This window comes from Dicentrarchus labrax, unplaced genomic scaffold (genome assembly GCF_905237075.1).
Source record: "Dicentrarchus labrax unplaced genomic scaffold, dlabrax2021, whole genome shotgun sequence".
NCBI classification, from domain to species: Eukaryota; Metazoa; Chordata; class Actinopteri; family Moronidae; genus Dicentrarchus; species Dicentrarchus labrax.
In genome coordinates this window covers 13,439,877-13,455,341 of record NW_026136710.1, presented here as the reverse complement: position 1 = coordinate 13,455,341, position 15,465 = coordinate 13,439,877, and the positions used below count along the sequence as shown (strand labels likewise).

The window sequence follows — 15,465 nt, the reverse complement described above, 5'->3', positions numbered from 1 at the left end:
ATGCCGGACATTAAACCGAGTGCTTCCTCTCGACTCCACAGACAGTTAAAGACGCTACACCATCACCCTGCGCCTTTGTTGTCAGACGGTAGCACGGAGCTAACGTTAGCATATGCGCTGTACTTTAAAGGAGGACGAGACACTGGTGGTTTGAAATGATTCATTTCACGTTTTGACGTAACCGAATCGTCCCGGAAGTGGGATCAGTGGAAAACTGGGTCACAAATAACTCCGTCGCTTTCAAAGAGGAAGTTTTAATATCAAAGGAGGTAAAGTGATCTAAGCTAAGCTAACTGCTAGCAACCCATTGCCCGTCTGAAGCGGACTATTAACCGTTTAGTGGATCGATTTGATTAATCTTAACCGAACATCTCAACATCTGGATGACCGAGAATAGTTTTAACCTAACACAATCGATCCGAACGAGCAAATATAAACTACTTACGGATAATAAATCGATCAGCTCCGCGGTTAGCTAGGCTAACGTTAGCAGGTAGCATGTTAACGTTTCCTCACGAGAAAACCTGAAGCTCTTATTTGTTTGTTTGTTTTTTTGTTTTTATTTTGTAGCTTTTAGAAGAAGTGTGATTCCCTGGCGCTGTGGATAAAAGTAACTCACCCTGAATCATTTTCTAATTCTGTTCATCGTGATTTCTGGAGATGTTAAGATGCTAAACTGTAAAGGAAGACTAAAGAAACTCCCTGCTTTACACATGTCTTTACACATAATCCAACACATATTTACAATGAGCGCACTGTTTGATATTTATACAATGACAAAACCATGCGCCCCTTGTAAGAACCATAAAAAGATAAAGCAATAGTGAGTGAGCTGAGAAATGATAAAGACTTTTTGATTTATGGAAACGACCTAGATCATTGACACTGTATAATTTGGCACTTTGTCTTACAGTTGATGTTACCTGTGTGTGTAGGTTTACCTGTTAGGTCTGTGCGGGGCACCTCCCTTTTATAAAACCAAGATGAAGAGTCCCAGCACTGTCTACGAGTTGAATGTCTGTATGTGGTTGAACATACAGTAGATCAAATGTATGATCGGATCTTTTCTGATCGGTTCTCTTCATTTTCTAGATTCCTTCTAATCGATCATGTAAGCCGGTGTGCTCAGAGAGATGTAGTTTCTTTGTAAGGACACTGCCATTGTGCTCAAAACAATCCTAGTGGCCTAATTTCCTCTTTCTTCTGATGTCTTCTGTCACCGCCTCCTACAGAGTACACATGTCGTCTGCAGCAGGGACAGTGGAAAATGCCTCCATCATTTCAGAGAGTGTGGCCCATGACGGAAACCGCTTGTGGATAGGCAACATCGATCCCAAAATCACAGAGTGAGTAAATCCACTACTGGTCCACACTCCCCCCACACCCCCACATTCTGGGAAGGCGTACACATTGACAGTCTTTATTATTTAACAGACCTTAACATCATAATGAGTGAGTCAGCTTGTTGCGTCTTTATACATACATGTTTCAGATTGGATTAGAGCTGACACAAACATGTGAGCAAGCCAGCCAAATGAGAAACAAGACCTGTTGATGATTTTAGCAGCAACAAGTGTTCGATTTGAGGTTGCTGTAAGGCCGTCTGTGTTATGAACCTGAGGCATTGCTTTTTTACTTGCCTGGCTCTGCCTCATAGAGAGGCAACGCATTGTGTGTGCATATATGATTGATTAACTGTGTGCGTATAGCGTGTGTGTGTGTCGCGGGCTGAGACTGAGCAGACGGAGCTGGGTGTGTGAAAGAGAGGCAGCGAGGCGTGGAGACCTGCTCTGCTAAGGAGAAGCCGTCATTCCTCACTCACCTGCCCTGTTTACTCTCTCTGTGTCAACCTGGAGCTGATTGTGTGTGCGTATGTGTGAGGATGTTTAAGTACACAGTTAATGTTTAGGTCGCAGCTGGTAGCGGTGCAAGCTTACATTATTAGTGCGTCTCACGTGGCATCATATTTACCTGCAGACATCCTTCCATTACTACATTTGTGTGTAGGGATGTTTGTGCATGTGAGCGCCTGAACGTTCAAAACTCCAGCTGTGAGCGTGGAGAGCACCCCTACATATATTGTGACAGAGGGAAGGTAGTTTTTCGGGGTGAGGGGTCTGTTTGTGTGCCTGTGGGGGCTGCTGGAGAATGTATGAGCTGCGGCTCTGGTGGGCGTCTAGACAGGCGTTTCCTTCCCCTTTCCCTGCTCTGCTCTGCTTCTCCTTAAATAGCCCACTGCTTCACCGTGTGGAGGGAAAACAAGAGAAATGCCCATGGCCCCTGGTGCTGATTGGGAAGATTAATTAGCTCCTGTGTAGCATACGCACTACTCGCTCTGTTTGTCCCGTTAAGCCAAACCAAAACTCAGTGCAGAGGAGGAATGCAGACCTGAAATGCAAGGTGCTGATTATAAGGCTAAATCACTGAACGCCACACACCTCCTTTTAAAATAGGAAATTAATAGTTAATAAGACTTTGTTCATTCTGCTGAGTTTTTTTAGCTAAATAAAGACATCCAAACATGCAGTTTTGTTTTATAATAGCAAGGTTTTAGACTAATAATAATTTGGCCTCATTTAGTGGCATCCCGTTCTGCTCTGGTTGGTCAGAGTGAAATATTGGCTCGATTAGGATGTGATGAGGTAAGAAGGCTGCTGGTTCATTTTGTGTAACACGTCCTTCGTCAGAAAGATGACTCCCGTAGGGCTCATAGCTTACAAAACCTGGACAGAAATCTAGTTCAAGCTTGTGATTTTGAACGTTCTTCTTCCATCTCTGTGTTTCTCTTGTTTCTGTGCAGGTTGCGACTCTGTTATGAGGAAACTGTAATCCTCTTTCCCCTGCCCCCTTTTAAACCCAGTCAAAGGACCAGTAGTCAATCACTCTTTTAGCTCTTCGCCGCTGAAATGATCTTCTCGGAGCGTAGATGAGCGTCCCACACAATATGCAGTCAGAGGTTTTTCATCTTTCCATGCCCTGCACTCACAGCAGAGACACAGCAGGTGTAACTGGAGCTTTCACCACATTTTCATGTTTTTGTGCTTTTGGCTGCTCAGAGAGGGAATTTCTCATTCGTGGTAATCCATCACCGTCTCCCTCTTAGTCCACTCTCTGGCCCTCTTGTAACATTCTAAGTTGTGTACCTGGAAGTTGTCATGTTTTTTTTTTTTTTAATAACCACCAACTCATACTGCAAGCCAGGATTTTTATGAAATATGAAGATAGTGCAGATTGCTACCCTGCCAGAAAGTCACAAAACCTCTTCCTCTCTAAATTTTCCCCCTCTGACCTGCACTTTTCTGGACAGAACCTATTGTCTTATCTTTTTTTGAACCGGACACACATCCCCCTTCCTTCCTTCCTTCCTTCCTTCCTCTTCTTTGCTTCCTAGCTCTTGTATCTTTTTACTACCTGGCTTCTCACCTCCTCTCTTCTTTTGGCTTCTCCTCTTCTTCCTCCACCACCTTTCACCTTGCCGTCAACATCCCCTCTATGAACTTTACTCTCCCTCTCCCCAACTTTCCCTCCCTTTCCTCCCCCTTCTCCTCCTCTTCCTCCGGTGGTTTTTACAGCCCCCAGGAGGAGCGGTCCATTGTGGTTCAGCTCGCTAGCATCCAAAAATGTTCTTAGAGTGTCAGCCATGTAATCTCGCTGAAATTCACACATATGCCCAAACGTGCTGTATATATTTATTTGAATATATATATATATATATATATATATATATATATATATATATATAGCACGATGAAAAGTTAATATTTATTGCATTACAACTTTTTAGAGTTTTTGCATTTGACTTAAATGACTGCCTCTCTCACTTCCTGATCAGTGTATCAGTGCATGACATGCAAAGGCACACCATGTGAGCATAAGAGTGCAGAAAAGTGATAAAAGTAATAAAAGCATTTTTTTTTAAAGTAAGCTTTTATTTTGTAAAGCGCTGGAGGAGCCACCTTCACATGGGAGGCTTGCAGGGTGTTGTCTGGGAAAAGCAGAAATTCTCTTCAGCCTAAAGCCCTCAAGGGAGTCATAGAAGGGTGGAAGACATTAGTACAACCTGTAGCTAAACCCCACAGTTCGCCCTCCACATCCCACACTGAGTCCCATTCATACACAGAAATGCATGCTTGCACATTAACGTCATACAGTCATCTTTGTGGACACACACACACACACACACACACACACACACACACACACAGACCACATCAGGATTAAAAATAACAACCAACTAAACAATAAAAGGCTGAAACATTGATTCCTCTAGTACAGTAAACAAAACACCTGAGGTCACTGTGAGGCTTGGACAGTCACACGTACAGGTACAGGCACCAAAACAATAACACAGGAAGGTGTTTGCTGATTTCTTTTGTTTGTGTATTTTCGGTTTTGTTGTTGCTTTTTAGGGTTTAATTGACTTTTTTCGGACATATTTCAGACATATTGACATGTCACAGTAAAAAAAAGCACAGGTTTAAAGTTAAAGTAGTAGGGAGGTTACGTTGTCTGCAAGATGCATCCAACTTTATTTTTTTGGGCTTTTATTTACAATGTGTTGTGTAAATTAGTGGGTTAATTGGTTTGCAGACAGGTGTGGATTACAGGGGTGATATAGTCTGTACTGTGGATTGTCACGGTCAGTGTCTTTAACTACTGCCAATTCATTATTTATGGTAGAGGGACACTGCACTTAAATGTGCAGACAGACCCACTCGGTTAGTTGATTAATCAATGGATCAATAGACATAAAATAAATCTGCAACAATTTTGATAATTGTTTACTCAACGTTTACTGGTTCCAGTTTTTCCAATGGCAATATTTTTGCTGGGTTTTTGGGTTTGAAGATCTAATTTGATTATTTGAATATCAATAAAACCAAGCAATTTTTTTTTCTTTACATATCTTTTGACAGATTAAATACTTATCGAAAATAATCTGCAGATTATTGGATAATGAAAATATTCGTTTGTTGCAGCCTAGCAGATGGGACAACATGTCTCTGACAATCCCTTATTCTACACATAGAAATATAAGAATATTGCACATATAAATGAAAGCTCTGACAGTTCATGGAATTGAAAAGCACCTGCCACTGAGCATATGAGGAAACATTCAATCAGTGCCTGGGTATTTACAGTAATGTAGCGGTGAACATAGTCTGCAGGTGACCCTGAACTCATTGCTCTTTTCCACACTGAAAAAATATTTTTCCAATGACTGCTTCTGGTCAGTTACACGCAAACCCACAAATCCTCACAACACTGCATAGCTTTTCAATGACCACACATCTATGTTCATTCATAATCCAACACTCCCAGGCAGCTCCACGCAGTCAGTGGTTGTTGTTTGTACGGAGCTCGGTGCTCAGGGGGGATTTGAGGCTTCCTCTTTTTTATTCCCTCATTGTCCTGCTACTGTATCCTCAGCATTGTCTCAATGAGAGATTTACTGTCACTGGGCTGCCACACCAGCTGGCCTGCTGCTAAAAAGGTGTCAGGGAGAGAAAGCTGTCATTCTCATTAGCCCCACTTGACAGATTCACAGACTGTAGAGTGGCAAATGTGGTCACAGGGATTGAGCTACAATATTCGGTACAGTGTATTTTGTTGACCATCGTGGAAATGTAAGATAGAATAAACTTTATTGTCCCAGAGGGGAAATTCATGTTGGGCACAGTGCTACAATCTGTTGCTTCACAAAAACAAATGAACATACATCAGAAAACCATCACAAAATCAACATTAAACATATTAAAACATAAAAGACACATTTGACTATACTTTTAACACTGACATTACAGCAGCTTAAAAATAGACTATAAGAAAAACAAAGAAGTGCTATGGTGCTGTTTAATTTATTATACATTGCCCTATTGCAATATTATTTCATATTTGAGTTCAGCAGCTTGATAGAAGTTGGGAGGAACGATAACTTCAGTCGGTTTGATTTGCACTTTGGCACATAGATTCTTCTTCCTGGTGGCAGATGTTTGCATTCAGAGAAGAGGTGATGTTGCAATGATTTTTGCTGCTTGTTTCATGACTGCTTGCTCATACAGGCTCTGTATAGGCTCATATTCTTTCCTCCCTATTATCCTCAGCTACATTTTATGCAACCTGCCAAGCCTGCTTTTCAGCTGCACTGTTAAGTTGCCAAACCATGCTGTGATTCTATATCTAACGATGGTCTCCAGGATCGCCCGGTAAAACATCAGCATGATCTAGTAAACTGCTGCAGTCTATTGCACAGCTGATCAATGTGTGTTTTCCAGCAAAAAAAGGTTATCTGTGTGGACACCTAAATATGTCGTGGTCAGTCACTTGCCGCGGGTCAAGAACCACCTCCTGTGTTTTGGTGTATTTTAAAATAAGATGGTTGGTGTCACACCACTTGATAAAGGAGGCTTGTGGTACACAGAATGGTCCATGTCCTTGTGGAATAGGCTTATCTTCTGTTCCTTTACAGAATAAATACTTAAAATAAAGACAGTTTTACTTTACATTTCTTCTTCTCCTGTGTTCTGTTTTTGTGTTTTCCTTGTAACTTTTTGTTCTTTCACATTCTTCTCTTGGCAGGTATCACCTGGTGAAATTGTTGGAAAAGTTTGGTAATGTGAAACAGTTTGACTTCCTGTTTCATAAGTCTGGGCCTTTGGAGGGACAGCCACGAGGCTACTGCTTTGTCAACTTCAACACCAGAGAGGTATGTGCAAGATAAAGTGATTGATTTTATTGATTTCAATTTATATGTATATATTTTGGTAAACTAAAAACATACAAAGTCACAAGTTTTTTTGTCATACGTTTGTCAGTAATAACAAAGTAGTAATAACAAAAATGAATCAACCGTTGGCAGTAAAATTTGTATTGGATCAATACAGATATTGCATTTTAAAGAATATATCATGACAATAGTATGCCAATATATTGGTGTGTTAACTCAAATCAACAGGATGACTGTGACCATGACCAGATCAAAGTGCATATTTGTGTTATTTAATAAAAATAAAAAGTTCCTGTTTCATTAGAATTTGCACATCCACGCTATATTTTATAGAATTTCCCTTTATTGAGTGTAACAATACTCCTTATACTCAAATGGCCTTTGAAAGCTTTATTAGACATCTAAAAGCAGTCAGGACCTGTTTGTGTGTCTAACTGATGTGGACCATATTTCTTAAAAAAAAAAAAAAAAAAAAAAAAGGAGTCCGCTCAGCTTCACAGGTTCAGCAGGCAGTATTTGTTTTGGAGTGAGCCTGGGGATGGTGATAAGCATCTAGTTTCACAGCTAGTGTCTATCAGTGGGATATGAAGCCCTCCCAAAAGGATTATACAGAGGAAGTGTGTGTTTATTTTACACACTTAGACAGACAGACACACACACACACACACACACACACACACACACAGAAATAGTACTTCATTAATATTATTTAGCATCAAAACCACTTATTGTAACCACACTCCCACTTAAATACACGACAGACACACATCACTTCTGGTCTATCTGGTGGCAGAGTGGCATATTGTTTCAGCCATCTCTCTATTGTGAAGGCTAATTATTTAATAACTCTGGTGCAATCATCAAGTCTGATTTTAATGGTAATTGTAAAAAATCTTTTCCTCTTTCTGTGTGCGTGTGTGTGCGTGTGTGTGTGCATGCGTGTGTGACTGTGCAGGAGGCAGAAAGGGCGATCCAGTGTTTAAATGGGAAGCTAGCTTTGTCCAAGAAGCTGGTGGTGCGCTGGGCGCACGCACAGGTGAGGGTAAGTGTCAAACTCTGTTCCATTTTTATAAAAATCTTATACATCCTGATTGCTCAGTGGACACTGGGGTTGTGGCTGCAGTTTGTGGTCTCCTGCAAAGGTTGACAGACTAAATATCTGTGCATTACACACATTTAATCATTTCAGAGATTTAAAAAAAAGTCAAGGAGCTGCTTCAGACAAGGCCAGTGAGATTAGTGAAATAAATAAATAATAATAATAATAAAGATGATAGGGCATTCTAAAATTCTGAGTTGCGGTAAAAGATTATCAGTATCAGTTGATTTTCCTTTTATCATTACTACTTCAGTGTTCAGTTTACAGAACAGTGGGATCCCAGCACAACCTATGCCTGTCTCTTAACAATAGACAGCCTACTGGCAATGGGTGAAGGGATATCCTGTATAGAGACGAATCACGCCCTACACACACACACACACACACACACAGGGAGGTCAAGGTCAATGCTGCCGCCTCTAAGACAACACGTTGTTGGATAAATCTCCTCATAGATTCATTGTAATGGGGCTCAATCTACCATTCCAACCAAAAATAGCTTTTGTTATTTTAGTGAGCCATTATAAGGCTACATTCGTAGCTGTTTATATCTTAAATCTTGAATTAACACCACACCTGTGTCATTGGGCAAATAAGTTTAAACTACTTCAAGCACAGTGTCTGTCAGCACCTTCTGCAAACACTTACCAGAGTGCTCTGTTAATTTCTACAATGAATGGAGTTTTTTCAAATTCAATACTGCACTACAGTGGTGTTTACAATCATCTGGATTTTATTAGCAAGCAAGTCATCAGCCAGAATTTCTTTTCCCAAGAAAAAAAGTTTTGCTGCATCACTGAGCTGCAGCTTGTTTGATGTCTCTAATGTGTTTTACCTACACGTTCAGGTCTATATTAAACTGTATTTTAATATCTTCCTGTCTCTGCAAGTACGTGACATACTGGAAGTAGGCCACCATGCATGAAAGTTTACGCACGTGGCAGCCGATCAACAACTCAAAGAAAGTGTCTCGCTGTGCGCTGGCGTGTTTTCTGGCCGCTGAGTGAGGAAGTGAAGTGAGTGGCAGGAAACATTGGATTGGATATTTTGTTTTGTTTTACCCCACTACGTGGATCTCAAGTCGGTCAGGGGGTGAAAGTCACTGCTACAGTTTGGGTTGAGCCTTCATCTTATAGCTGCTCTTTTCCTCTCAGCTTGCTGTCAAACTGCTCACGGCCTTTCTGGTCAGTGTCCCAGCTGATAAAGATGGATTTTGAAATTCATAATTTCATCCCATGACATCCTTTAACAAGCTAGAGATGAATGTGTCAGTCAAAAGTATTCTCACATTGTGCAACACAGTCTGCTTTGGGATATTAACTCCTGTGTGTTTTGCTCCTATTGCTGAGTAGCAGGAGGAGAAAAGCTTAGAGGTTTATGAATGATTGTCACCAAATATATTCTGAAACCTTTCCTGTAGAAGAGGGTGCCACTTCACCAAGATCAAGACGAAGATTTTTCACATTAGTGAACTAGATTCTAACCTTGTCAAAACATGACGAAAGAATCCATCTTGCCAGGCTTAAATCTGTGCGTTACTGGCCAGTACAGTGTTGGAACCGGTCAGCGTCCTATAAGAGATTACTAGCAGCTACGGCATGAGCTACGGGCGTGGTTTAATGCTAGGTTTGTGTGACGATGGCCTGGACACACACACACACACACACACACACACACACACTTGCCCCAAAACAACAATGGCGGCTGCTAAAGAGGTTAGCGTGAATGCTGCTAGCAGCAGTTATATCAGAACTGGAGAATAGCAGAGAATAGGACCGATGGCTCTTCTCTCGACTCACTGTGGAAAGATTTTGACTCCATTATGGTTTGTTAATATGATTGGTTGAAGTTCACTCATGATAGACGGTGATAGATAGTTCATGTAATTGCCTGCCAAGTATTTTTTGAAAGTGCAGGCCAACAACGTGCAGTCAGGTTAAAAGGCATTCCCCTGTGCATGGTAGCAATCTCTGGTCATTTTCTAAGCAATTGATAAGTCTTGGTAAATTCCGAGGGTTATGCTTCTGTTTGACCACTGAAATTATAGTGTGTTCGGTTAAAAAAAATACCTCCAATACACTGAAGCTGGTACTACCTGTTATTATTATACAAGCGAGATATGAGCAATTTTCCACCAACCTCAGAGCCAGCTGAATGTGATATTTTTTTAGCGAGCCTGTCTTTGCCGGTTCCAACCCAGAAGTGACGTGCTGGGATAAGTGAGTCACACACCGTCGGTGTTGAAGCTGTTGTCTCATTTCCAGGCTTACATCTTGACTTTATTACATAGCTTTGAAAGAGAGGAAATCACTTTGTTGAACGTTTATTGAAAGGTTTCCCTCAAACTCTTCACAAACATCCATTGCTTTCCAAATGGACCTTTTCAACTGTTAAACAATTGTGTCTTAATTCATTACTGTATAATTCTTTATTTATACCAATACACAATTTGGCCAAGTTGTATGTTATGCGTGCTACATTCTTTGTACGTGAAATTCTCATTATGACTGAAATACTCCTATGAATATATCCATAATTTAGCCCCAAATAAATTATTGTTAAAACGTAATTAAAATCGAGAGGTTTAACCAAACAACAAGACAACATTTAAACTTAACTTTCCCATAAGTTAAGCTTTGGATTGTATAAGACTCAGTATGGCCTGATTGGCTCTACGTACAGTAATCTATATACATTCCAGCTACATGCCTTTAGGAATAGGTGGAAGGGAAGGGTCCTGGCCGTTGGAATGGTCATTGTTTTAGACCTATTCTTGGCTATACATGTTATTTATTTCTTGGGACAGTATGTAAGAATGTGTGTGTGCTTTTGTTCATTTGTGTAACTTGATTCAGTGCCATTTACAAGCCTCATATTCCTGCTGCCGCACCAAGCGCCAGGGTTGCTCATGCCCATCATGTACGTGACTGTTGTTTTTTGTTTTTGTCTTTTTTTTTTCTCCACAGGTTTCAAGAGTTCTGTGTTGGGCTGGTGGAGATGTTTGGAAGGTGGTTTTGAAAGGAATGAGTGCAGACGTTGGTTGTTGCTCCCCAGCTGCTCCCTCTTTATCCTCCCTCATGCCTTAGGGTGTGATTGTGAGCTGGATACGCAGACCTGCTCGGTTACTGTCTATTTGACCCGACACAAACAAAATCAATACATCAGTTTAATAATGCTGTTTGTGGGAGGAAGCTGGAATTGGCTCTTCAGAGAACTGCTGTCAGTGTTTATTAGGAGGTCTGATAATTTCAAAATGTCTGGTTGATGGGTTTTTTTTCTTATTCTCTGTCCTTTTTTCTCTTCCTCTACTTATGTTATGTGGTCAGAACTGAAACTTGGACCCTAAATGTTTCTAAATGCAGGTGTGATTGTATCCAAAATGCACAGAGAACACGTTACAGTCCGATTCCTTTTAACAGTATTGTCTTGACACAATCCCTGTTTTAGAGAAACCGTAAGTGATGCACTATGCTAATTCTTTTGTGAGTAGCAAGAAAGGAAATTCCAACCTCATTGGTCACCAGACAGATTTTAGATGCAATTTGATTCTGGCCGAGAGCTGTAAACCTTAGATTTGGCATCTTTACAAATATTTCAACATTAGGTTATTTATCTTTATTATCTTTATCCCATTGACTCTGTTTCTCTTTATCTTATGTATTCTGTGACAACCCATGTGTCTCTTCCCTGTACAAGGGTCTTTTCTTGCTACTACCTGTTATTTTACCCCCTTGTCTCTCTCCATCTGTCTGTCCATCCATGTTTCCATCACTGTTTGTGTGGGTTATTTTTTGTTTCGGCCACGTGTCTCGTCTGCAGAGGTTTGAAGGTTTCCGTAACGACAAGACGATGCCTCCGAGCCTGGAACCGTCGTGCAGTGGTGCGACAGAGGAAGGACCCGTAACTGCCAACCACCTCAGGTTGGTACCAAACACACACAGCGTTCAGTTATTTTCGTAAAGCATGCCCACTATAGCCAGCTATATCTAAATCTTTTGTCACGGTTATTTCCTTCCATTTCTGTCTAAGCCATTGGTTTTCTTGAAAGCAGTAACCCTGAATGGATAAAGCGGCCTCAGGTTTTAGCTTGGATGTGGAAAACTGAACTTTTGGAAAACAAATATGTAAGCCTGCTCAGACAAAGTACACAACACAGAAGTTTTAAAGTTTTCCATATACTACACTATGGTCAAATAGTCTTAAACCCCCTCGGACACATTTCCGGTGTTAAAACTGGGATTCTCTATGTTCAACAATTTGTGTAACTTTTCCGTATCTAATATCTCAACATTCACGCCCATGGAGGTAAGAAAGTAAGCAGGGTTTTAACTTCTTTCTCAAGCTCTTACTTTCTCTTTCTCAACTACTTTTGTCACTTTTTTTGTCTGTACTATGAATGCCATCAAGGAAAGTGAGCACTGTCCTCCGTTATAATAATAATTATTGTGAAGACCGGCCTTTCACCCCATCTTTTAGTGTGGCCTTTAAGAACAGCTATAAACACCACTTTTACCATCACCTCTGATGAACTTTTTGAACATACTGACACTTTTTAACTAATGTGTATCGGTTTATTTTGCCAGATGACAGCTTTGTGATCATAAAAAAAGTGATTTGCAGTAGTTTTGCAATGTTGTTGTTACACGGAAATGGTGTTTTCAGATTTAGCCGGCTTAGTAGTCTCCTGTCACTTTAGGGTCTTTTCAGGTGCAACCCTAACAAACCCTCCATTTAACTCCTGTGAAGTCATTACAGGAGAACTTGTGAGCTTGTTCCTTTCACCACAAACTACAGTTCAAGTCGAGTTCATCTGACTACAACTGGACTAACACTTGGGTTCAAAAAACGTCTGTGTGGGAGTGTTCTAACATCTTCCATTATTGTGGCTACAATACACACAAGCATATACACACACACAGTAAGTACGGCAGTCAAATGGAGCGCTGTTAAGTCAGTAAAAGGCATCTTGTGCTTGCAGTATCAACTCATAGCGAGGCAATCTAGCACGTTCTCAGCTATCGGGATTCAGAAAAGATTCCACACTTTGGTTCTAGTGTAAACTTCAAAATCACTCTCTGCGCAGCACAAGAGAGGAAATATAAACACTCTTTTTCCCCCCCTTTTTTTTTCCATCTAGACTGTCTCTCCTATCTTCTTACACACTTCCCTCAGTCGCTCTTCTTCTCACTTGCACTGTAATTGCTCCTACAAACTTCTCACCCTTGCTCCTCCAAGTTCAGTTTCTCTATTTAAATGCACGTTTTCCTCTGTTTTTCTCTCGTTATCTTTTGCCTGTGCTCCATTTTTTTCCCCCTCCTGCATCTGTCTCTCCCGCTACTATGAGTGCTAATACCGCCTCTTCTTTTCCCCTCAGCCAGAGCCAAGATCTGTCCATCACTCAGTTTGTCCGTCACCCTCAGCACCAACACTGGTATTTCCCCCTCAGCCTCACAGCTAACATCTTATCTTTTTTCTCTCCCCCCCAGTACGAGTGCTAAGATCCGCGCCATCGAGGCCAAGCTCCAGATGATGGAGGAGAATCCAGATGATGACTACTCGGGCCCGTCTGCCTACGTTTACAACAAACCGCCAGAGAGGAAACGCTGGGAGCCCTACTCTAAATCACACCACAATAACCAGAGCAGGCCCTTCCGCAGGTTTAGGAGATGACCCATCCTCCCCACTCATGCTGGAGAATCCACCCCCTCTCCTACACCACCTACACACCTCAGCCCCAACCTACACACAAACAGACTCTACGCTAGATACTATAAAGACTATACACATCCTTTCTGGAGAAAAAAAAAAGGTTTTGAAGTTGTTCATAATACTTTGAGAAACCCGGACTCTTTGGGAGTAATCACAGCAATCACGGACAAGTACCTAAAGGAGTTTTTTAGTTATTTTGGGTTACAGCATCAGTTGTTGTTAGGTCTTAACATATGCCCCATACCTGACTGCTGTGCAGGTTGGATCCCTTATCAGTCTGCTTTCTCACTTTTGCAGAGATTTAATGCAGGTGAATCATACAGCTGTGAGTCCCACGAGGCACAGTTTAAAGAGAAATGTTATTATTAAGGAGTCTGAATGCTGATTCTCGTATTGTTTATGTTGAGTTTTTTTGTTTTTGTTTCACATTTTATTTAAAAGGTGAAATACAACTTTTGTGTCTTTATTCAAGACTTCAGTGAAGAGGAAGAAATACACAGATTTGTAACAGGTTTGTATTAATGGAGTTCAAATGATAAACCACTCAGTGACACGTACTGTATGTTGCAGTATTTTTGTGACGTTCCTTACTCTTTCCTAATAGTTTGCCTTTTTTCTTCCCTTGGATCAAATTTTTATACAACTGCAGTCAAACTCTTTTTACTGACTTTTTTGTGGTGTGTAGTTTTTGGTATTTCCCCTTACCACAGTCTCTTTATTTTAATTTTTCAATTAAAGGCAATTCAATATCACATCTGCAGCGTGTTGTATGCCATTTTGTAGATTCTCTACATTGCTCTTAAACTACAGGATTCAGTTTTATGATTTGTGAGTGAACTCGATGCTACACGTCGTTATTATCAATCCATTCAAATACTCTCAGTCCATATGGTGTGGCTGATATAATGGTGTTGTTTTGTAAGAAATTTGGTAAGCCATCTGCCTCTCATTAATGAGGACTACTCACTGAAAGCAGATCCACCATTATCCACCACCACCATTACTATCTCTGTCTGGGTTTATAAAACAGTCCTGAAATGTCACAGACTTTTTAAAACCAGGGAGATGACCATAGTTGTCGGTACTGACAATCCTAAAGTCACAATGTTTTCTGTATTATAATAATCCTGGTTATTATAGGATCCATTGTGTTTTGAGGCCCAGCTATTTCTTTTCCCCGCAGACAGACAGACAGACATTTTTGTGCAGTTTCTGTTCATCATTTTAATATTTTGTGGACCTTTTTTTTTTTTTGCACAAGGGTTTAATGTGGAAACTATTTTAAAATGTAAAGAGTGTTATTGAATTATGTGTTATCAATGGAGCACAATAGTTTTGATGTGATCTGAGTTGTGTTTTCCTGCAGGTGTGACATGCAGTGTGAGCTTATAAAAAGCCCCTTTTTAGAAGCAAACAGACACAATATGTTGGTGAAATTATAGTCTGAATTTGTTTTAAGTGAGGAATGAATTTGCCCAACCAAAGGTCCTTTTGCAGAGATTTTCAGAGTTTTACCAAGAGAATGAGTGACTCGCATATAAAGTTGCAGCAGGGATGCAGATCGGTAGATTAATTGTACAGGATGAAATGAAAGAGCGTCATTTCGTGCGCACAGAAGAAATCAAATTCTACCTCTTGACATCATGCAGCCCTATTCTTTTTTAAATGTCTTTGTTGTGAAATCGCTCAACCGACTGCAGAATATTTCAGATTTCCATTAGATCAAATTAATGACTTCTTTGAAATGTGTGTATTTATCTGTTTCCAATAAAAGGGCCTATTCGTTAAAATACATTTCCAATTGACTGAATATTTAAAATCAATTTCTCTCCTCTGGGATCATTAAGAGGTTTCTTATTTTTTAAGCTCTGGTTTATTTTGATGGGATTCTTTCTGGGCTATAGATTTACAGATAATTGTGGGATCCTTG

At 40.5% G+C, this 15,465-nt stretch overlaps 1 protein-coding gene across 3 annotated transcripts; it reads left to right on the top strand.

Moving 5' to 3' along the window:
• Positions 1 to 55: 55 nt before the first annotated feature.
• rbm18 (RNA binding motif protein 18) lies at positions 56 to 15,325 on the top strand. Of its 3 annotated transcripts, none has more exons than XM_051412212.1 (6): positions 56 to 269; positions 1,233 to 1,346; positions 6,580 to 6,706; positions 7,683 to 7,769; positions 11,646 to 11,746; positions 13,313 to 15,325. In XM_051412212.1, the coding sequence occupies exons 2-6, from the start codon at positions 1,240 to 1,242 to the stop codon at positions 13,494 to 13,496; spliced, it is 606 nt and encodes a 201-aa protein (XP_051268172.1). In that variant the 5' UTR covers positions 56 to 269; positions 1,233 to 1,239; the 3' UTR covers positions 13,497 to 15,325. The 3 variants fall into 3 exon arrangements, with proteins under 3 accessions (XP_051268172.1, XP_051268174.1, XP_051268173.1); XM_051412214.1 differs by having other exon boundaries at positions 58 to 269; positions 7,683 to 7,763; XM_051412213.1 differs by lacking the exon at positions 56 to 269 and adding an exon at positions 588 to 610.
• The last annotated feature ends 140 nt before the right edge of the window (positions 15,326 to 15,465 follow it).